The 23,926-nt window shown below is 46.8% G+C and overlaps 1 protein-coding gene across 4 annotated transcripts in view; it reads right to left on the reverse strand.

Annotated features, from left to right (window-relative positions):
* The window catches only part of abcf1 (ATP-binding cassette, sub-family F (GCN20), member 1), a 68,945-nt gene that overhangs the window by 32,686 nt on the left and 12,333 nt on the right, over positions 1 to 23,926 (reverse strand). The window contains exons 2-10 of one of the 4 annotated variants that reach the window (XM_069919356.1): positions 22,830 to 22,870; positions 20,358 to 20,426; positions 19,204 to 19,333; positions 15,949 to 15,980; positions 14,080 to 14,178; positions 9,360 to 9,434; positions 4,385 to 4,465; positions 3,365 to 3,448; positions 1,110 to 1,196 (exon numbers count right to left, since the gene is read on the reverse strand). In XM_069919356.1, the coding sequence (XP_069775457.1) occupies positions 1,110 to 1,196; positions 3,365 to 3,448; positions 4,385 to 4,465; positions 9,360 to 9,434; positions 14,080 to 14,178; positions 15,949 to 15,980; positions 19,204 to 19,333; positions 20,358 to 20,426; positions 22,830 to 22,870 (698 nt within the window). Of the gene's footprint in view, positions 1 to 1,103; positions 1,197 to 3,364; positions 3,449 to 4,384; positions 4,466 to 9,359; positions 9,435 to 14,079; positions 14,179 to 15,948; positions 15,981 to 19,203; positions 19,334 to 20,357; positions 20,427 to 22,829; positions 22,871 to 23,926 lie in introns of all 4 variants that reach the window. The other 3 variants (XM_069919355.1, XM_069919357.1, XM_069919359.1) reach the window with 3 other exon arrangements.

Here is a 23,926-nt window from a genome sequence, read left to right on the forward strand (position 1 = left end):
AGGGGCAACAAAGAGATTCTTGGACAGGCACATGGATGAAAGAAAAATAGGTTATAAGGTAGGGAGGGTTTAGTTATTTTATTTTGGTTGGTATATACAGGTCAGCACAATATTGTGGGCAGAAGGGCCTGTACAGTAATGTTCTATTACTCTCTCACAGCCACAGGTGAAAAAGGCAAATGCTGGCTTTCATTTCAAGAGGAATGGAATACAAGAGCAGGGATGTGATGTTGAGACCCACTGGTGAGCAGATTTGGTCTCCACATTTAAGAAAGGATGTGCTGACATTGGAGAGGGTTTCAGACGAGGTTCACAAGAATGATTCTGGAATTAAAGTATTATTATATGAGGAGCATTTGACAGCTCTTGACCTGTAATTGTAATTTAGGAGGGGTGGGATTCATGGAAATGTTTCAAATATTGAAAGGCACGGACAGAGTTGAAAGGTTGTTCCCCAAGGTGGGAGAGTCTGAGACAAGAGGGCACAACTTCAAGATTGAAGGGCGTCCACTTAAAACAGAGATGCGGAGGGATTTCTTCAGCCAGAGGGCGGTGAATCTGTGGAATTTGTTGCCACAGGCGTCCGTGGAGGCCGGGTCATTCGGCACATTTAAGGCAAAGATCAAAAGATTCTTGATTAGCCAGGGCATCAAAGGTTATGGGGAGAAAACACAGCCATTGGGCTGAGTGAGAAAATGGATCAACTTGTGATTGAATGGTGGGGTAGACTCAATGGGCTGAAGAGCATATTTCCGCTCCTACTCAGGCATGTAGGACTGTGAAGCGATTGGATTGTTGTCAAGAACTCCACTTGCTTCACAAATGTTCTTCAGGGAAGATGAATTAAGGGTTATGCGGGTAAGTAGAGCTGGGTCCATAGCCTGATCAGCGTGATCCGGTTAAATGGAACAGGCTAGACGGGCTGGATGGCCAACTCCTACTCCTACCTCAAGTACGCAAGACCAATGACAATGTGGCCGATCTTTACCCGCCCTGTTAATTCATGGACAATCAATGCTGGTGTTGCCAGGAATGGCCCCATTCCGCGGGAATACAATCTGCTCGGTCTTTCAAGCCCTTGTATCAAAGCTCCACATTCCAACCTTAACCTTTGCTTCATCTTTAGATTCCTCTTCTTCGTCGCCCTCCAGCTCCTCGTCCTCCTCCACATCCAAGGCACTAAAGGAATTTGCAGGCTGTGGGAAAACACAAATTAAACTTTGTATTGGTCAACCAGGCAAATCTATCACAAGGCAGTCCACGTTCAACCAACTATATACCGTAAATATGTGTGTAATGAGCGAAAAGCTTTGTACCAAAGTAGGGGGTCACATTATACATGAAGTTATGATTTTAACAATTTTTTCTGCCAGGTTTATCAGTAAGATTATCAGCAGCTGCCTACATTGGCGGCATTGTGACTCGGGCAGGCGTGGGGGGAGAGAGACGGCAGCGCGGCTCGGGCGGGCCGAGGGGGAAGAGAGACGGCAGCGGCGGCCGAGGGGGAAGAGAGACGGCAGCGGCAGCCGAGGGGGAAAAGAGACGGCAGACTTTGGACCAATACGGGGGGGGGGGGGGGGGGGGGGGGGGTCGTATTACACACAAGGGTAGAATTTTTCTCCCTTTTCCCCCCTCAAAAAATGGGGGGGGGGGGGGGGGGGTCAAAACGCATTATACGTTTTACGGTATGTACATACACACATCGCAAGCAAAAACACCCATATACTCCCACCACATCATTGATCCATCAACTTTTAAGCAACTGCTTTCATTACGATGTTGATACTGGGTTACTGTTCCTTAAGCAGTGAGAACTTTCTCTACACAGAGCTCGAGGCCTCTTGAGCACCAGCACAATTACCGATTTCAGTCAAGATCTGCATACTTGCTTCCATTTTCTTTCTCCCGTGCACTGAATTCACCTAGCTGAAAGACCAGCATGAGTTAACCAACTCCTCAAAGCCCCTTTCAGCCATGTTGCAAGATGATGAACCAATTCTCTATTCCCAAACTTTTTGACACACGATGCCTAAGAATCGATTGGGGTCAGTGTGTAATTGGGCGACACGGGTTTCATGGGCCGAAAGGCCGTCTACCATGCAGTATTGCTCAAATTAAAATAGACTTTTTAAAAGTTAGAGAAGAAATTTCTCCTCACCTTCACCCAAAAGCAGTGGTTCTTAACTTTTTTTTCTACTCACGTGCCACCTTAAGTAATCCCTTACTAACCACAGAACCACAGAGCACCTATAAAAAGGTTGAGAACCACTGCCCGATTCAGAAAATCTAGATACCTTCGCAAATGGACATTCTCTCTGTCGGCCTTGCCCAAGGAACAGTTCCCACGACTGCATCAACGGAAGCACATTTCGATTTGTCTCCCAACTGCTGTTGGGGATGCAGCAAATAACTACAAGGGTCTCCCCCCCCCCCCCCACTCCAGGAAAGATCAGTCACTTTAACGGTTAGCCTCTCACTGATCGGTCACAGGAAGCAGAAAGAATCAGGGAGTGAACCATCTGCTTCCTGCTCTGGTGCAGACAGGAAGAAATGGGACTAAGGAGGCGAGCCCCAATCCATCACAGTAAGGCCGTGGAGGGAGGTCATCAGGATCATGTCCATTCCAAATTAAGAATAAAAGCAGGTTAACTCAGGAAATGCAAAGTTTTCCCGTTAACAAGAACGTAACACATTTTGGCTGCATGAAGTTAAACGTTAATCATCTGCACTGTTAAGACATGTAAATAAGCAAAGCAGGTGACTTGCTACTTTCATGCACCTCATTTACAGTTGAGAAGGAGAAGCAGAGGAGACAACCACACAGGACAGTGACTGCAGCGGCGGGCCCATGAGAGGCTCAGCAGCCAAGAGACCCATGCGGGCTGCGGGCAACAGACCCGTACAGGATTTGGGCCACTGGAGACGCTGGGGCCAGGATTCGAGAGAGCGCTGAGAGCTTCCTGATCGCCTCAGAGATTGGGATCTGGAGCTCAGGTGGCGAATCCACAGACACTCAGTGACTCTGAAGGGACTCTCTTTTGCTTCTCTGTTTCCTATTGTTAGGGGCACCGGGCAATGCTCACGGCCACTCTTTGCCTTACGGCGGACAAGTTACAAGTTGAAGTATATTCCATTTTTAATGGATTATTACGTAACAATAAAAGGAACCTTTGGAAGAACTGTGCATGCAAGATGTGCATTTCCTTGTTCACAGCTTCACCAGATGCAACAGACTAATCAAACCGGATGAGGGAAGGCTGGCAAAGTTAGTGGGTGCAATTTAGTTGGGTCTCGAATCATGGAGCACAATAGGTTACGTTATGGAACAGTCGTTGTCTCTTCAAGCTCATGCTATTCAATGTACCTTTCCTCTCCCTTTCAGCAGTGATGACTTTTCTTTTTTCGTCTCTTCTCCGTCACCCTGCTTCCTGGCAATGACATTGCCACCCTGCAGACCAGCAGGAAGTTCTATTACGCTGGTTGACAACGGAAAAGAAAAATGGTGCCGCTGGTGTGGTGGACCCAGGAGAGCGGAGGCACAGCGCTGCTCTGAAGGGCTCAACCGCCTGGTCCTAACAGCACAAAGGACCCACATCACCCCGGCCACAACTTCTTCTCACCCCTCCCTTCAGGCAGAAAGTACAGAAGCCGGACGTCTTGCACCTCTTGGTTGAAGAACATTCATTATCCAACAGCTGCCAAACAGCTTCTGAACCTCCCTCTACTACCCTAGCCTGGGACCACAAGAACGTCTGTCTGGATGATTGAAACATTCCACCCTCCCCACCCCCCACTCCACACTAACTCTAACAGTGAATATTTATCTATCCTTTCGTATTAATCATGTTTTCTGTCTCAGAGTATTGTGCAACTTTAATTAGAGCTCGACAGACCAGAAAACAGGCCCTTTGGCCCTTCTAGTCTGTGCCGAAACATCATTCCACTAGTCCCACTGGTCTGGACCCACTCCATAACCCTCAAGACCTCTCCCATCCTTGCATCGACCCAATTTATTCTTAAGACTTAAGAGTGAGCCCACATTTACTACGTCAATTTGTGTGATTGTATCTTACATGGCTGCAAAAAGCAAGAACTTTGGTGCAACTCCACCTGGTCAGAGCATCCTTGAGTGCAATAAATCCTCATATCATCACCTCAGCAGGATTCTGGATCTACTGCCTTGATCACATAAATATGCACATTGTAAGTCTAAAAGCTCAACTATAAGCAACTTCCACACAAACCCCTGGACATGGAATCTCAAGAAAGATTTTTCTGCCTTTTCGGTGCTGACAACCAGCAGGGGACGGGAAGTCTTTGCGAGTTGGCCCAAATCCTAAAACCTGGCACTTACATCAGCCTCCCAGTATTTAAACTTTCATACCTTCTGTTTCCCTTTTGATTTCGAGTGTTTCCCTCTTTTCGTCCACTTCTTGTCCTCATCTTCCTCCTCGTCAGAGAGCGCCTGTGACAACGAGTGGCCCCCATTAAATAATTAGAGGAGTTTGCATTCCCTGGTTTCCGTCGGAGCCCCCTCGTCTCTTGCTTTCCCTGTCCCTCCATCCCCCTTCTCTCTCTCCCTTTAGGGAGCTGCCCCTCCCCCATCAGCCTGCAGGGCCATTCCTCTTCTGCCCTCCCACCTATACTCATCCCCCTGCCCCTCCCTCCTCTTTTCTCCCTTTTCAAGCAGCCCCTCCCTCCTCTTTTCTCCCTTTTCAAGCACCTGTCTGCCTTTTAGTGGCACCTTGACAAAGGGCCCAGGCTCAGAACGTTGGTGGTATCGTTGGTTGGCGCGAGGCAATTACAGCACCAGCGACCCACGTTCAAATCCAGCGCTGTATCTTAAGGAGTTTGTACATTCTCCCCGTGCCTGTTGGGTTTTCCCCGGGCCCTCTGGTTTCCTCCCACCCTCTTGTAGTTTGATTTGGGGGGGGGGGGGGGTTAATTGGGCAGCACAGGCTTAAATCACTTCTACTGAGCTGTAAATAAAATTAAAACTTCCTAGAGATGCTGCATGACCTGTTGAGTTTCTCCAATACTATTGCAATTCCATCGGGACCAACGTAACACTCTTTTCACACACAGCTGCTCTGGTCCGGTGTCTATTCAACGGTTACGAAAGAAGTAGGCTTCTGATAAAGCTCATGGGCCAGAGAACTTGAGTTACAAGGAGGCCTGGACATTTTCTCTGTAGCATAGCAGGCAGAGAAGGAGCCTTATACAAGGTATAAAATATCATGAGGGGCATGGATAAGGTGAATTCTATTCCCCAGGGTAGGGGAACTAAAAACTAGAGCCCAATGTGAGCTGCAGGCAACCTTTGGTTGGGGAGGGGGGGGGGGGGGGGGGGTGGGCGGAGACGTACGGGCTGCTGGAAGTCAGCTCCTGGGCACCAGGTATCCAAGCTGGGATTCGAGAGGGTGCAGAGGGTAGGAGGGCCTCGGGACGCTGATAGCTTCCTGATGGCGGCAGAGGTTTGGAACTGGAGTTCGGGCTGCCGATGGATCAGACAGGAGCCTGTGCAGCCACAGGAGGATCGACGAACACTCAGTGACTTTGGGGGGGGGGGGGGGGCAGGGGAGGAATCTCTTTCGCTTCTCTATCTCTCTTACTGCGGGGGGGGGGGGGCGCACTAATGGAGAGGGCATTGGGGAGGAGAACAGGCCAACAGACAAAAGGCTGGATACGGACAAGAGGCCAGGGGGAAGGGAAAGGTGTGGATTGATTGAGGGAGAAGGGGGTGGGTTGGCTCTGTGAATGAGGAAAAGGGAAGAGAGAGAGAGATAGAGGTAGAGGAAAGGAGACGTAGGGAAAGATGTGGTGGGGAGGGCTATTAGAGACTGGAATCGATGTTAATGTCATTGGGTTGGAGGGTGCCCAGATGGAATATTAGGTAGAGGGGCTCAGGCCTGAAATGTCAGCAATATATCTTTACCTACCATGGATGCTGCAAATCATTTTGAGTTCCTCCAGCGTTCCTTTGCTTTTATCACAATGTCCTTGTGTAATTGAATGAATCTATATTCCTTATTGTGTTACTCTTTAAGCAGTCTGAACTCAGCTCAACTCTTTACTTGCTTGGAAGTTTGGCTAGCGCACTGTTAACCCACAAAGGCAATGAAATGAGCCATGGCTTTAGTGAACCAGAACGTTTGCTCTCATGGCACAAGCTGCAAAGAAATTGGGAACGAGCGCCACTGGATAAGATGGGAAAGTACACAAAGGTTGCACCAGTACGTTGGTTCAGCTCAGCCCGTTTTAAACAGGTCTGCAAACCAAAGTTTCTTTGAGCAAAATTTAAACTGCCGGAGGACCTCAGTGGGGTCGGACGGCATCTATGGAGGGAAATGGACAGTTTACATTTTAGGTCGAGATCTTGCGTCTGGGTCGAGAGAGTAGAGCAGATCGAGCCAGGTGAGGTTTCAATTCTTAGTGTGAGGTCCTCCATTTAACTTTGCTGAAAGTTTCCCTCCATGTTAAAATGAAATTTTAATGCTCGTGGCTGTCGGTCATTGGTGAAGACAGCAGGGTTCCTGCGGAAGGTACAATTCGAAAACTGTCCAAGCTGCCCTTCCAGTTTAACGAACAGCAGATAGGACAGTTTTTCAATTGTATTTTCCAAGGATCTGATTGAATTTTATATCAGAATTTCTTGTGGCTCTGTTCCCACAATGGACCCGTGCATTTAGAACATTACAGCACACTACACAGGCCCTTCAGCCCACAATGTAGTGCCAAGCTATATAAACCCACTCAACATTCTAACCCTTCCATACCTCACACCCTTAACCCTCTCTCATTTCCTTTCATCCATGTGCCTGTCAAAGAGCCTTTTAAATGCCTCCACCACTATCCCTGGCAATGCATTTAAATTTAGACATACAGCACAGTAACAGGCCTTGTCGGATCACAAGTCCGTGCCACCCAATCACACCCAGTGGACCAACAATTCTAGTACGTTTTCGAATAGTGGGAGGAAACCTGCGAAGACACGGGAGAACCTACAGACATCACTGGATTCGAACCCCATTACTGGTGATGTAACAGTGTTGCGTTAACCGCTACGCTAACTTATGCCACTGTGTAAAAAAAAAAACTTATCCCTGACGTCTCCCCTGTACCTTCCTCCCCTCACTTTACACAGGTCTTTTGGTTTTTTCTACTCCTGTCCACCTTATCTACATCGCGTCTTTACCATGTGACCGTGGTATGAACGACAATAAAGGTGACTTGACTTGCATCTCAGAATCTTGTAGACCTCTATTAAGTCTCCTCTCATCCTTCTTCACTCCAAACAGAAAAGTCCCAGCTCTGCTAACCCTGCCTCATTCACCAGGCAACATCCTGATGAATCTCCTCTGCCCCCTCTCCACAGCTTCCACACCCTTCCTGTAACAAAGCGACCAGAACTGAACACAATATTCCAAGTGGGTTCTAACCCAGGGCTTTTGAGAGCAGTAGCATTACAAAATTTCAGGTTGCAAAAGCCATCTTAATTATAACACCAGTTAAGGCAAAAATTATACAAGTGAAAATCGAAAATGTACAACAGGTGCAGAGTGTGGTCAAGTCACAACATAAATAGAGATAATACGTGTCCAAACCTCAGCAAAACACGTATTAACACTGGAGTTGGAGCATCATAGATTTACTAGAATGTTTCTGGGCTTAAATATTGAAGAGCAGATGAATAAATTATTTTCTATTCTTTTCCTCAAAAGGGGCTCTTAAAGGGGCTGTGAAAACACAAAAAGAGAACTGGAAGCATAAACTATCCCTCAGGAGGGGGACAATCCAGAACAAAAATCTCATTTTCAATCAAAAGGTGGTTAAATATGGAAAATTCTCTCTGAATGCAGGTACCAGGTTGCGCGGTTAGCACGACACTATTACAGAGCCACCAGCCCAGGGTCGAATCTGTAAGGAGTTGATACCTTCTCCCTGTGTCTGTGTTGGCCTCCTCCCACCCTTCAAGACGTATGGGGTTGGAGGTTAATTGGGGTATTTGGATGGCACGAGCTTGTGGGCCAGAAGGGCCTGTTCCCCTGGTGTATGTCTAAATTTAAAATTTTGAAGGTCAGAGGTGCACAGTCTGAGGAACTTGTAGGGTTACATAAAGGGAACAAGAGGTATCGAGAGGCCACAATCAGAGTAAATTGATGACAGGGAGGAGGAGTTGATCACAGCCATTCTATTGCAGTATCAGAATATGTAGAATGCTACAGTGGGCAGCATAGTTAGCGCAATGCATTTACAGCGACGGTTTGAATCCCGCGTTGTCTACGAAGAGTTTCTATGTTCTCCCTGTATCTGCTTGGGGTTTCCCCGGGGCCCTTCCATATTGGGGGTGTAGATTAATTAGGTGGCATGGGCTCGTGGGCCAAAATGGCCCGTTACCATGCAAAACGTTGGTTTATAAATGAACAGCACAGTACAGCCCTTTCAGCCCAGAATATTGTACCGACCTTTTACACACACACACATATATATACCTACTGAGAAAACAAAACTGAAGCCTCCCTACCTCATAATCCTCTATTTTTCTTTCATCCATATACCTGTTTAACAATTCCTAATGTTCCAATCTCCACCACCACCCCTGGTAACACATTCCAGGCATTCACAACTCTTGGTTTTAAAAAAAAACTTACCCCTGATGTCTCCACTGAACTTTCCTCCATTCACTTTGTGCAGACATTCTCTGGTGCTTGCAACTCCTGCCCCAGGAAAAAGGTGCTGGCTGTCTACCTTATCTCAGAATCTTGTCGACCTCTATTAAGTTGCCTTTCATCCTTCTTCGCTCCAGAGAGAAAAGTCCCAGCTCTGCTAACCTTGCCTCATAAGACAAATTTTCCAATCCTGGTGTATCTCCTCTGCCCCCTCTCCACAGCTTCCTCATCCTTCCTGTAATGAGGTGACCAGAACTGAACACAAAGTGTGGTCTCATCTCACCAGAGATTTGTAGGGTTGAAACATTACCTCGCGCCTCCTGAACTCAATCCCCCGACTAATGAAGTCCAACATTCTTCCACACTGTTAAGTATCCTACCTTAAACCAAGTACTCTGCCTTTGTTTGATCTTCTGAAATGCATCACCCCACACTGATCTGGATTGAACTCTTCCACCCAACTCTGCATCCTGTCAGTAACCTACGACGGTCGTCAACGTAACCCACGACACCTCCAACCATCGTATCATCTGCATCTCACCAACTCATTCCTCTTCTCCTTCATCCAGGTTATTTATTTTTTTTTTAAATCACAAAGAGCAGGGGTTCCCCGGACAGATCCCTGCGGAATACGTGGGGGTATTTCTCATAGCCCGAACTCCACCCTTTCAACACCCGCTGCCTGAATACCTTTTGTCGTGTTTTCTCCATTTTTTTGCCCTTCTTGCTTGCCTTTTCTTCTTCGTCCTCGTCTTCTGATGTTACCTACAGCAGAAAGGATCAAGATCCAATTAAACGTCTCACCTGGCACGAGCCTAGCTGGCTGTATTGAAAGGAAACTTTATTCTCTTCCTAATCCAGTGTCGAAACACTATTCATTAATTTTTTTTTTAAAATGACCTAGACCTCACATTTTCTCCCAAGTCTGAGGAGTTTTGGTATGTTGTCCGATGGGCAATCAAATTTCCGCATGTGGACTGTGAGAAGTATACCGACAGGTTGCATTTCCACCTGACTTGGGAATACAACTATCCAGGGATGAAAGGGGAAACAGAAACAGGCCGACAGGCCCCTGACCTCCCATCCACTGAAGACATCAATGTGAGCCATCATCAAGGCCCCCTGCCACTCTGTTCATATCCTCCCTTCAGGCAGAAGGTACAGAAACTTGGGGTACATTTTTGGGCTCCTTATTTAAGAAAGGATGTGCAGGCATTGGAGAGGACTTGGAGAAGCGCGTGAGGAACGTTTGACAGCTCTTGGACTGTACTCCTTGGGAGTTCAGAAAAATGAGTGGGGGGACCTCATAGAAGCAATTCGAATGTTGAAAGGCCTAGACAGAGTAGATGTGGCAAGGCAAGAGGGCACAATTTCAGGATTGAAGGGCACCCATGGAAAACAGAGACGCTGAGGAATTTCTTTAGCCACGTTTCTCAGACATCACGGTCTGGTACGGGGTCACCAATACCCCGAGTGGAAAACCCTGCAAACGGTCGTGGACACAGCCAGGAACATCACAGACAAAGCCCTCCCCACCTTTGAGAACATCTACAGGGAACAGCTGCTTCCCCCCCTTGACCGTCAGACTCCTCAACAACAAACTCAATCAGGGACTCATTTAAAGACACTTCTTTTGCACTTTATTGATTCCCACCCCCCACCCCGTAATGCTGTTTGTTTACACATGTACACTGCGTAGTTTTTTTTGTACTGCCATGAAGTGGAAATTCTGACTGGCCCTCATGTAATGTCATGTATGCTCTCTGACAATAAATCTGAAATCTAATTAGCCTTTAAAGTGGGGTGATGGGACTCCTGGATGCCTTGTCAATATCACAAGGCATGTAGTTTATTGTTACGTGCACAGAGAAGGATCTTGCATGTCATCGAGGCATCTCAAAGAATCTCCTTAAAGATGGGCTCAGGCCCGAAACGTAGGTGATGAACCATTACCTCCAATGGACGCTGCCAGACCTGCTGAGCTCCTCCACCACAGAGCCATCTCTCCCCGGCAGGAATTTTGGATTTGAGCACCACGTGGCGAGAGCAAAGTTACGGGATTTAATCATGGCAACGGTCCAACTGGGTTTCCAGCACCTCAACACAACAGGCAAATCACATTATTCACCCAAGAACCACCGACCATCATGAAATTTGAAAACGACATTAGAATTTAGAGGAATGAGTGGGGATCTTACAGAATTGTGAAAGAAACAGCTAAAATTGAGGCAGGAAATCAGAGACGCTGCAATTGCACTAAAAACACACAAATGCTGGAGGAACTTAGCCGGTCTCGCAGCATCCACAGGAGGTAAAGACATATTCCCGACGTTTCAGGCCTGGGCCATTTCTCGAGATATGTGAATAAAAAGGCTGGAAGAAAGGGCGGGGTGGAGGGGGGGGGAGGAGCGCAAGAGAAGGCGAGACAGCGTACAGGATTGCTAGAGGACAGGGGAAGGGGAGAGACGAGAGGTGGGGCAAACGGAAACCAGAAGTCTATGTTAATACCATATAATTGGAGAGTTCCCATGCGTTAGATGAGGCGATGATCCTCTGATTTACAGGCGGTCTCGGTCTGGTAGTGCAGGAGGCCATGGGAAGAGGGCAGGGAACTGAAACAGGTGGCCACTGGGAAATCCTGGGCAGGGGAAGGTGTAAGGGAATTCAGAGGGGGGATCTCGCTCACAGAACTGCATTCGAAGAGAGGAGAACTCCTTCAGGGTCGGCATCACTGGAGAGACTTTGCAGGAGCAAATGAATGGAGTGAAACACAAACATCTGGAGATTCTGTGATTGATCACAGAATTGCTGGAGGAACTCAGTAGGTCCTGTAGCATCCATTGAAGTTAAAGACATATTGGCCCAGAGTTCTTCCCTTTCATTTTAAGCACACACACAAAAGGAATGGTGAATAAATCTCATCTTGACCCATTCCAGTTACTGAGCCAGAAGCGTGATTCTCAATGCCTTCAGATTCTGGCCCACTCTCCTATTGCTGGTCCTATCCAGCACTGTCTGGGCGTGACCCCCAATCCCTTTCTGGATTGGGGGTGGAGAATAGGCGGGATTTGTAAAGCAAGCACACCACCCCCCCCGCCCCCCGCCCCCGTCATTCCCAAAGCCTGTATCTTTGGCTCTTTTACTTGTCCATTCTTCTTGTCTTTCTTGGTCTGCTTCCTGTTATCTTCCTCTGGCATGCTCTGTCAGACAAGATTGTTACCGTAAAACTGAACGAAACTGATGAAACTTGGACTTCAAAACAGCACGCACCCCTTCCTAGGTAAATTCATCCTTACCACTCCTTCATGAAATATTTAAGGGGAACACGGAAACCCTGGCAAATTTCTGCAGAGGTGTGGTGGAAAGTGTGCTGACCGGCTGCATCATGGTCTGGCACAGGGACACCAATACCCCCGAGCGTAAAGCCCTCCAAAAGGGTAGTGGGCACAGCTCAGGACATCACAGGCCAAACCCTCCCCACCATTGAGAACATCTACAGGGAACGCTGCCGTCGGAGAGCAGCAGCAATCATCAAGGATCCACACTACCCAGCTCACACTCTGTTCTCACTGCTGCCATTAGGACTCGCACCTTCAGGTTCAGGAACAGCTGCTCCCCCTCCACCGTCAGACCCCTCAATGTCAAACTCAATCAGGGACTCATTAAGGACTCTGACTTGTACACTTTAATAATTTTTTAAAATTCTCTTTGCATTGCAGTTGGTTTGTTTACATTTGTTATATGTTTAAAGCCCTAGCTGCCTTCATCTCTGCTCATAATGCATACTCTCTAAACCAGGTAGTATCCTGGTAAATCTCCTCTGCACCCTTTCCAACGCTTCCACTGGACACATTACTCCAAGTGTGGTCGAACCAGAGTTTTGGAGAGCTGCCCGGTTCTTAAACTCAATCCCTCAATTTATGAAAGCTAATGCCCCATAAGCTTTCTCAACTACCTGGTCAACCTGAGAGGCAACATTCAGGGATCTGGGGACATGGAGCCTTAGATCCCTCTGCTCTTCCACACAACTAAGAATCCTGCCATTAACTTGGTACAAGTTGGGCTTGAGGCCTTCATGCTGTTTAAACGTGCACAGGGCCGTCGGGCAGTGCCAGTTTTTTTGTGTTTTTAAACTTGAGATTAACACCGTTTGAGAAGCTGGGACCTCTGAGCAGTAATTCTCGGGCTCAGCCAGTCTCGCAGCACAAAGGCTGGTAGTTATCACCACCTAGTGGCAGATGACATTCTTTCCAGAATTCCAGCATCTGGTGTTATTTTGGATTCCCATACAGTATTTCAACAGAGTATGGAACAGGTCCTTCAGCCCAACAGATGCATACTGACCAAGTTAGCGTTCTGAGCTTATCCCACTCTCTGCTTCTGACATAGGAGCAGAAATAAGACTGTTCAACCCATCGAGTCTGCTCCCGCCATTCAATCATGAGCTGATCCATTTCTCCCCTTAACCGTTGATTCCCTGGCTAATTAAGAACCTGTCAATCTCTGCCTTGAATACACCCAATGACTCGGCCTCCACAACTGCCTGTGGCAACAAATTCCGCAGATTCACCACCCTCTGGCTGAAGAAATTCCTCTGCATCTCCGTTCTAAGTGGACGCCTTTCAATCCTGTAGTTGTGTAGTCTTGTTCTAGACTCTCCCACCGTGAGAGACAATCTTTCTACATCTACTCTCTCCATGCCGTGAAACATTTTGAATGTTGAAATGAGATCCCCATGTCATTCTCCTAAATTCAAAGAGCTGTCAAACACTCGTGATAACTCTTTAATTCCTGCCATCATCCTTGTGAATCAGGAGCACAGGAGGATGAGGGATGATCTCACAGAGGTGTACAAAATCTCGACAAGAATAAATTGGGTGAACACGGTGTGTCTTTTACCCAGAGCAGGGGAATCATTGACCAGAGTTCAGAGGTTTAGGGCGAGGAGGAAGAGATTTAACAAGATCCTGAGAGGTCTTTTTTTTTAAAAAAAACAGAGAGGGTGGCGGGTTATGGAATGGGTGCCAGAGGTAGTTGAGGCAGGTACTGTTTCAACGTTTAAAAATTAAAATGGTCAGATAGGATAAGTTTAAACAAATATTCAGGACCAGTGTGGGTGAGACATTTTGGTCAGCATGGAGAAGGTGGGCTGAAGGGCCTGTTTCCATGCTGTTTGACTCTGAAAGCATGAATTTGGAGCTGGAGCAGGCCACTCGGCCCATCCAGCCTGTTCCACCTTCCAATATGTTCACGACTGTGCACCAACATAGAACGGTGCAGCAGAAATATGGGCCCTTCGGTTCACATGCATGAGCCAAACACGATGCCCTATTTCAACTAGAAGCTTGCTGCATGCACACGACACGCGGCCTTCTACCCTGAACATTTGCGAGCCCACCTGGACACCCACCTTGTTTTTCTGATTCTTGTCTTTCTTGGTTGGCTGCTTCACCTCTTCCTCTTCATCTTCACTCTTCTCCAGACTAAGAGCTGAAAAGACGTTGCCACCCTTCAAATGAAGCAAGAAACAATTTTACTTCAACACCATGTGGATCCAACAAGAATAATCCTGGATATTTTAATCAGCATATACACATTCGACTTCCAGTCTAGCAATACAGCTTGAGCTACAGCAAGCAGAATCACCCAGCCAAATTATATCAGAAAGAAGGGCATAAAAATTGCAAGATTCAAGTTCAATAGATGAAAGAGTCTTAATAGAATAGTTAGGACACTAAATGAGGCCTTGCACATGTCTCAACGATTGGGGGTGCAGTGGACAGCAAAGATTTTCAAAGCTTGCAGAGGGATCTGGACCAGCTGAAAAAACAGCAGATGGGATTTTAATGCAGAAAAGAGTGAGGTGTTGCATTTTGAAAGGACAAACCATGAAAGGACGTCAGTAAATGGTCGGGCCCTGAGGAGTGCAGTAGAACAGAGGGATCTGGGAATACAGGAATCTACTCGAGTAAAAGTCAATCCTTTGTAAAAATAATCTCCTCCCCTCTCTTGGCCCAAAAGTCAGGTATTTTCCAGTGACCTGTGTAAAACTTGACCCCTCCATTTTTGGCCCCGACCGCCCGCCCATCCGAGCACCCGGCTGCCCACCCACCCGAGTTTCTGATGCCCCGACCGTGGGCTCAACACCCGGTCCTGAACATCTAAACTCCTGTTGCCTTAAACGACGCACACTTAACTGTGGTCAAAAGTATGATCCGTGTAAAAGTCGACCCCCCCCCCCCCCCCACCAAATTTGACCTTAAAAATTGGCCCAAAAAACTCAACAATTACATAAATATATATGGTAATTCCCTGAAAGTCGTGTCGCAGGGAGATTGGGTCGTAAAGAGAGCTTTTGGCACACTGGCCTTCATAAAACAAAATATTGAGTATCGAGTAAAACATGAAAGTCTGCAGACACTGTGATTGAAGTAAAACACAATGCTGGAGAAACTCAGCAGGTGAAAGAGCACACTTTTACAGCAAAGGACATGCACAGTAAATGGTCGGGCACTGAGGAGTCCGGAAGAATAAAGGGATCCGAGAGTGCAGATCCATAATTTCCAGATAGTGCCATCACAGGTGGATATGGTGGTAAAGAGAGCTTTTGGCACATTGGCCTTCATAAATCAAAGTATCAAGTACAAGAGTTGGGATGTTGTGGTACAGTTGAACAAGCTACAGTTGTACAAGCTGAGGCCAAATTTGGAGTATTGTGTGCAGTTTTGGTCACCTAACAACAGGAAAGATATCAATAAGATTGAAAGAGTGCAGAGTTTTACTAGGATGTTGCCTGGACTTCAGGAAGTGATTACAGGGAAAGGTTAAACCTTTAGACTCTGTGTTCCAGTTTTCCTGGGCTGCTTTTATACACAACCAGCTGGTTTGTATGGTGTTTGTACTGTAAAGATTTAACCATGGACCAAGTCCAGAGTATATATTACGAAAGGTTAAAAATGGCCAGAATCCAAAGGGTGAAACAAATTGGGATTTTATTCTCTGGAACACAGAAGAATGAAGGGAGATTTGATAGATGTATTCAAACTATGAGTAAATGCAAGCAGGTTTCTTCCACTGAGGGTAAGCAAGATACAAACCAGAGGATACAAGCGAAAGGGGAGAAGTTTAGGGGAACATGGCGGGGGGGCTTTCTTCACACAGAGAGTGGTGGGAATGTGGAACGAGCTGCAAGCTGAGGTGGTGAATGTGGCTCAAAAAAGTTGAGAGTGGCTCCTTTCGAGAACAGAATTGCAACAAGACTAGGTGCATGAATACTTACCACCTTTTTACACCCTCCTTTTGTTTTCATTACTGTAAAAGGGAGAGAAAAAGGACTGAAGAGGCAGAAAACATCTTCTAAAATGTAATAATTTTATCCCTCACTTCAATTTCCTACAGAGAATGACTTCAATGATAAGCATTGTTGGTCAATGCCAAACTCAAGCATTGCAGACAATTTTAACGGCGCCATTGGACACTGGCTTGGCGATTCCAATGCTGGCAGTCGTATTCAGGTCTGAGATGTGTTGAACCAGCTCTCAAAAAAAAGAGCAAAAAGCTCTACTTTCAACCTTCAATGTGAAAATTGCCTTGGGTTTAACAATTAATATGAGGAGCATTTGACAGCTCTTGGCCTGTACTTTTTGAAATTTAGGAGAATGGAGGGGGGTGGTGAGAGATCCGATTGAAACATTTTGAAAGGCATGGAAAGAGACGTAGAAAGGATGTTTCTCACGTTGGGAGAGTCTAAAACAACTTCAGGATTGAAGGGCATCTGCTTGGAACAGAGAATTCTGCCAGAGGGCAGTGAATCGGTGGAATTGGTTGTTGAGGCCAGGCCATTGGGAGTATTTAAGGAAGAGATTGATGGGTTCTTGATGGGACAGGGCATCAAAGGAGGGAAAGTAGGCACAGACTAAAAGGGCTGAAGGGTGCCCGCTTCTGTGCTGTAATGTTCTATGGAAGAAGGCCAAAGTGGGGCTGAGTGGGAGAATGGATCAGCTCATGATTAAATAGAGTAGACTTGATGGGCTGAATAACCTCTCTGTTCCTCTGTATCACAGTCTAAGGCCTTGCGTTCTGCCAAACCAAGGCTACATGCAAATTGGGGAAACATCCGTCTACGCCCAGGTGGCATCGACCTCTCCAGTTTCTGACTCCTTTCCTCCAGATTCCCCACCCCCATCCCTCTCCACTCAGAGAGCTCTCTCCTCCCCCAGTCACCTCTCAGCTTCTGCTCTCCCACCCATCACCTCTTGACTGTTGGCCTGCACTCCTTCTCTTGCCCTTTATTCCCCTCCCCTCCCCTCTCACCACCCTTTTTTAAAAAAATCCAGACACCTCCTTGCTTTTTGCTCACAGGTTGATGAAAAGCTCAGGCCCGAATCGTTGGACGTATCCCATTGCTTCCACTAGACCCTGCACAGCCTGCCGAGTTTCTCCAGCACGTTTCTACCCTGCAAATTGAGCGGCTGCATCACCAATTACAGGTACATGATCCTTTATCCGGAACCCTTGGGGGACAGTGTGCTCTGAATTTTGGAATTTTCCAGATTTCGGAAAGCCCATCCGAATTGTGCTGCCTTATTCACCCCTACTCCCTTCATGTCGCTGTTTCAGCGCCAGCGACTCGCATTTGAATCCAGTGCTGTCTGTACGTTCTCCCCGTGTCTGCATAGGTTTTCCTTGGGCGCTCCATCTTCCTCTCACCCCCCAAAGCGTAAGGGGGCAGTAGGTTAATTGGGTGTAATTAGGCTTCATGGTCTCATGGGTTTGAAAATCCTGTCGGACTAAATTTTTAAGATTTAAATTTAAAATTGCACTTGAAGAACTAAATCGATGCCCCATTCAGATTCTCAAATGCAAAATTCTCATGAGGTGAAATGGATTTTCAGATAATTGGAATCATATAGAAACAGGCCCTTCGAGTTCACATTACAAACCAATTTTAATCCAATTTTTTATTCTCCCTACATTTTAGAAGTTTACTGTGTAGTAAAGGCTCTTTGATCCACAATACTATGTCGACCTGTAAACCTATTCCAGCATCAAACTAACCCTTCCCAACCTTGTAGCCCAAACCCTCGATTTGCTTTTCATTCACATGCCTGAGACTTTTAATGCTCCAACCACAACCCCGGAAATGCATTCCAGGCAGCCACCACACTCTGTGTAAACCTGACATCTCCCCTGTACATCCCTCCACCCACCCTTACCTAGATGTCCTCCAGTATTCGCCACTGCCACTCTGGAGGAAAGGTGATGGCTGTCCACCAAATCCATGCCTATGGCCCATAAGACATAGACTATTCAGCCCATCGAGTCTGCCCTGCCAGCTGATTATTCTCCCACTCAGCCCCTCTCCCCATAACCTTTGATGCCCTGGCTAATCAAGAACCTATGAATCTCTGCCTTAAATGCACCAAATGACCTGGTCTCGACACCACCTGTGGCAGGAAATTCCACAGATTCACCGCCCTCTGGCTGAAGAAATTCCTCCGCATCACTGTTCTAAGCGGAAGCCCTTCAATCCTGAAGTTGTGCTCTCTTGTCCCGGACTCTCCCACCGTGGAAAATAACCTTTCTACATCTACTCTGTCCACGCTATCAAGTTGGCGTTGGCTTTGCCAGATTCTGAAAGCCTTTTCTCTCACATTTGCACCTACAATTGGCCAAGTCCTCAAAATCTGAAAAACGTACATCCCCTTGTGCGAGGTCAACTCTTCTGCCAGCTTCAGAAGGACCCTATCTCAACTGCTAGAGAAAGTTAAACAGGACACCCTGCAGATGCCGTGATTGTAACGCAATCCGCAAACGTGCAGGAGGAGCTCAGCAGGTCCCGCTGTGTTGAGAAGTAAAGGGTGACCAACATTTTTGGGCCTGAGCCCTTCATCAAGGCATCCACTACAGCAGCCATTCTCAACCGGTGTGGTGGGGGGGGGAAGGAGCTGTACAACCTTCCCTTGTGGGGCCGCAGCATATTAAAATTTTATTTACAGCATGGTCAAAGCCAATTCCGCCCATTTAAATCCCTGCCGCCCAATTACACCCAAAATTAACCTACGTTTTAGAGGGTGGGGGGAGATTGGAGCACCTGGGGAAAACTCACTCTAACACGGGAAGAAGGTACAAACTCCTCGTTCAAACCCGGCGTAATAGAGTAACCGCTACGCTATCTGTGCTGCCCAAGGGGGGGGGGGCCCAGACGCAAATCATAATATATTTTTTATGTAGTAGGTGGAAGTACAGAAGAAAGCATCCACAGGGAAGGGGCCCATAAGCTTTGAGAAGCATCCTCAGGAGGCCATAAACCAAAAATAAAAATTGGCAGAGAATGGCTGCGCTAGAGAACCCTGTTGTGATCAGTTGGTGGAACAACGTGGGCTTTAATAACCTCCTCTCTAAATTTGCAGCGACAACTTAAAACATTAACATCAACTTTGCTGAAGATCTTAGAACTAATGATTTTCCTGCTTTCACCACCAGTTTTATTGCTGACACCCGACACCGTCTGGGGACAACCGTGCTGGCTCACCGTCCTCCTCCTCGCTATCACTGGCCTGCATGGAGAGCTTATTCACTTTCTCAATCGTCGCATTAACCCCATCTTCATCCTTTCTCTTCTTGTTCCGTTCTTTCTTCTTGTCACGCTTTTTCTTTTGCTGCTGTACAAAGGGAACAGAGGGAAAGAGCAGGGCACGTGAGAGAAAGCAATGCCAGGCAGAGGGAAAGACGGAAGTCTGCGGTTAGAACACAGAAATGCTGGAGGAACTCAGCAGCTCTCGTGGCATCAATAGGAGGTAAAGATACATACTGTAATAGACAAGTTTTGGGGACCAATTTTTTGGGGGGGGTGAGTGGCCAACTATTACATGGATGTTACTTTTGACCTGCGTCGATCAAGGCATCAGGAGCTCGGATGGCTAGGACTGAGTGGTGACTCTACATCCGGGGTAGGCAGACGGGATGCCGGGAGTTCTGACGGGGCTCACCCAACAGCCTCGTAAACCTCCGTCACACTATCTCCAGCACGAAACCCTTCGGAGAATGGGGTGATCAGAACGGCATTCAACACTCCAAATGCGACCTGACGAGAGCTTGAAAAGTTGCAGCTGATCACCCCAACTCTTATGTTCTATCCCCCAACCGACAAGCATCCCCTCGACCCCTGCCACCACCCTATCAAAGTGTGTCGCCCCATTTGTTCAAAATGGGGGTAACACCCCCCCTCCCCTCCATTGATAAGGAGCTGAGGAGACAGCCCTACAGGGATGGTGATCACGGTGGAGGATTAGCGAGGGGCTGAAGGATACACACCAGGCTTTCAGTTAGAGCTACTGGACACCCTCAAATGGGTATTGGAGCCGAGAACCGAGAGGGCGCTGAGGGCAAGAAGGGCTTCCCAAAGGGCCTCGGACACTGAAAGTTTCCTGATTGTGCTGGAGGCTCAGATCTGGAGCTTGGGTTGCCAAAGGATTGAATAAGAGTCAGTGCGGCTGCCTGAGGCTGCGAATCAACAATTAATGATCTATGGATAAATCCCAACGTCCCTCTGTCCTTCAACACCCCATACAAGCCTTACTCCTACCAGACTTGCTGAAATGGTTAAAAAATGTCTGTACTCTTCTGCTACTGCCCCCTTCCGGGCAACTTAATTGCACAAACCAGTGACAAGTTTTCCCACTTTACCTGCTCCTCGATTATGACGAGCTCTTCTGCTTTTGCTTGTTTATCATCTGCTGCCAGCTCTTCAAAGAACTGAAAAAAATGGAAAAGCGATGAGAAGAGAAAAAGCACAAGAATAAAGCAAATGTTCTCACAAACTGGGTGAAAAAAATATCAAGTCGTGTCTTCAGGGTGAAGAGCTGATCACAACGCATTTTTATGCCGATTCTTGGCCTCGGTCAGTGTAGGACGTTGAGAGAGAATGGCATGACAAAGCAGGAGACCATGAACTTCAGCAAATGAGTCGCAGAGTGAGACACGAAAGTCTGCAGACGACATGATTGCAGTAAAAACGCACAGGAATGCTGGAGGAACGCAGTGGGCCTCACAGCGTCCATAGGAGGTAAAGATATATTACTGACATTTCGGGCCTGGACCCTGTTTGAAGGTATGAGTAAAAAGCAGGAAGACGTCCAAATTAAAAGGCCAGGGAGAGAAAGGGGAACAGAATGTGAGGGGGAGGACAGACAAAAGGTGCAAGTTGATAGGATAAAAGGCAAGAATTGATTTGGCTCTGAGAAAATCAGAGGCAGAGGGAAAAGGGGGGAGAGAGAGGGGGGAGAGAGGGAGAGAGGGAGAGAGAGAGAGAGAGAGAGAGAGAGAGAGAGAGAGAGAGAGAGAGACACATACAAACACATAGCTCCTTGAAAGGAGACAGGCGGAAGAAGTTTGGGGGACGGGGATGGCTTACAGGAACTGCAGAAGTCAATGTTAATACCATCCAGTTGGTGGGTACCCAGATGGAAGAGGAGGTGTCGATCCTCCAATTTGCAGGTGGTCTCAGTCTGGCAGTGCATGAGACCATGGACAGAGAGGGAATAGGATAGAGAATTGAAATGGGTGGTCACTGGGAGATCCATGCTATAGCAGTGGAAGGTGCTCAACAAAGCGATCACCCAATCTGCACTCAGTCTCTCCGATGTCGAGGAAACCACAATGGGAGCACCGGATACAGAAGATGACACCACCAGCCCCCACCCCCCCCCAACTGCCGATTCACAACTGATGTGATGCTTCACCTGGCAGGACTGTTGGGGCCCCAAATAGTGGTGAGGGAGGAGGTGTGGGTACAAGTGGAGTGTCTCCTGTAGTCTCAGGGGTGGGTAATTGGTGGGGAGGGAGGAAGGGGGCGGGGACAGTAGGCTTATTTACAGCTGCTGTTCCCAGAAACTCTGCCCAGTCCAGCCCACTGTGGCAACTTAGATCCAGTCCCTCAGTGGCCATCTCCATTGTACTTTGGCAGCCACTTCCTGTGCTGCAGTCAGTATGTCAAAGAGCCATCATAATGACCAGAGCATCCAATTACGTGCAGCCTATAACTCACTGTTCAATGGGTAGCCAGAGTCCAATTTAATACAGAGGAATAATTTTTTAAAAATCAGAAAAGATGCTGGATAATTTAAAATACATTGCATCTGAATGGATACAGTAAAACCCCTGGTATCCAGCACCTATGGGGATTAGTAGATCCCAGATAACTGTATTTTCCAGTTGCTTGAGACCTACTTTTACAATGCTTAACTAATACACCTGCATTAAGAATACACAGTTTAAAAGACAAAAATACTACACTGTACTTGCATCGAACAAACTTTATTTGCATGAATATATAAACAAAGCATTTTATGTTATTTTCAGTCACATTCTTTGAAAACGTTTAACTGTCGCTGCTTGTGCAGGTTCCTCCCCCTCCATGGAGCCGCCCGAAAGGCGAACAATAACATTACAGGCAATTAACCCTCCCTCCCTCAAGTTTACAGATAAAATCTCTGACCAGGGCGACTCTTATTGACCAGAGATAAGTAGACACTTTTAAGTGTCATGCCAACGGCGAGCAGCATCAACCAGTTCTTCATCCTGGGCGACGCCATTTTATTCGAACATAACTTTATTCAAACAGCTGCTATGAGCAAAGCACGACTGAGACTCTCCGCTGGCTGAATATTTGCTCCCATCCTCACCAAAGGTTACTTCAGAGTACATTTACTTTTACAATTTTAATGTTTTTTTTTTAAACCTGTTATTTTTTTTTCTTATTTATTTTAACTTTTAAAATTTGTTGCCCTCGATTTTTTTTTTGCCAGTTGCCTGAATTCTGGATACTAGGGGTTTTCACTGTATGTAATCTTGATTCAGTATCGAAAATGCAGACCTATTGGTCAACGAGCAAAAAAATCTTTGGCCCACTCTCTTTGCCACAAACTTGTAAGCAAATGCTAAATAGTCCTTCCAGCGTAAAAGGCCGTTGGGAGATGGAAACACCTTCCAAATCAAAGATAACCAGTTGATTGATGGCTTAGAAAGGTGGCAGACCTCAAGTCCAGCACGACACATGATTCTGACAGTGACTCACCACCTTATCAATGGACAGAAAGGATTTACAAATCACAGCAAAGCATGCGAGAGCTTGTTCAGACCACAAGATAATATACCTACCGACTTTTTGGCCTTCTTGTCTTTTTTTCCTTTTTTCAGGACTGGAGACAAAATGCAAGAGATAGGTGTTTGAAAAAATAGTCAAACAAGGGGATGACAATACAATTTACAATATCTCATTTGTCAGGAAGGTGATTCCTGAGAAGACTGTCCACCATCATGTCAGCATGTCAACCTTCTACAGGAGCTCTATCAAGAGTGTCGTACAGTTGCTGTAAAGCATCGGATCAGAGGTCAATCCACAGTACCATTAAAATGGCAGAGAGGATCACTGGGGTCTACCACACCCCCACCCACCCAACCACCATCGACGTGATCTATCGAGATCGTTGTCTGAAGAGGTATTCCCAAAATTGTTAAGGACCACACACTACATCTTCCAGCTACTCCCACTGGGGAAGAGATACAGGAGGATCAGAGCCAGCACCACCAGGCTGAGGAACAGCTTCTTCCCACGGGCAGTGAGAGCGCTGAACGACCCAAGGAACCACTCACACCCACCATCCGTGTGTACAAATCCATTTTTTTTTGTATATATGAGTACTGGTCCTGCATATGCATTGCTTGTCTGTCTGCGTGTTATGTCTGGCTGCGTGTTTTGCCCAGAGGACCAGAGATCACTGTTTCGTTGGGTTGTACTTGTGCAATTGGATGATGATAAATGCTGGAAGCCCACGTTCTTGCCCATCCACGTTGGAAGTGTTTATGCTGCACCTTGTCCTTTAGCAGCAAGAAGGAACATTGTCTAGGTAGGTATGACCGTACATTCCTGAAAAAATTCTACAAAATCACATCTGCAGTTGTTATTTTTGAACCTATGCTCCTCAAATTATTAAAGCTCAGCCTGTCTGTTACAGTGACTCGACCTACATTGCCTTGTGAGAGATGAGTAAAACTAATATGAAAATATGAAAGATGAAGAAAGCTAGTATGGATAATTGTGTAATGAATAAAGCCAGTATGAATAGGATAAGGATAGATAATAGAATGTAGGAATAAGATAAGGGTCTTCTAGCCTTTTAGACAGAATTAGCAAGTTCTGCATATAAGAAGTTAGTAAGCCCTGAGGGTCAGGAAGGTGTGAATAAGGACAAAGG

This window comes from Narcine bancroftii, chromosome 2 (assembly GCF_036971445.1).
Source record: "Narcine bancroftii isolate sNarBan1 chromosome 2, sNarBan1.hap1, whole genome shotgun sequence".
Taxonomy (NCBI): domain Eukaryota; kingdom Metazoa; phylum Chordata; class Chondrichthyes; order Torpediniformes; family Narcinidae; genus Narcine; species Narcine bancroftii.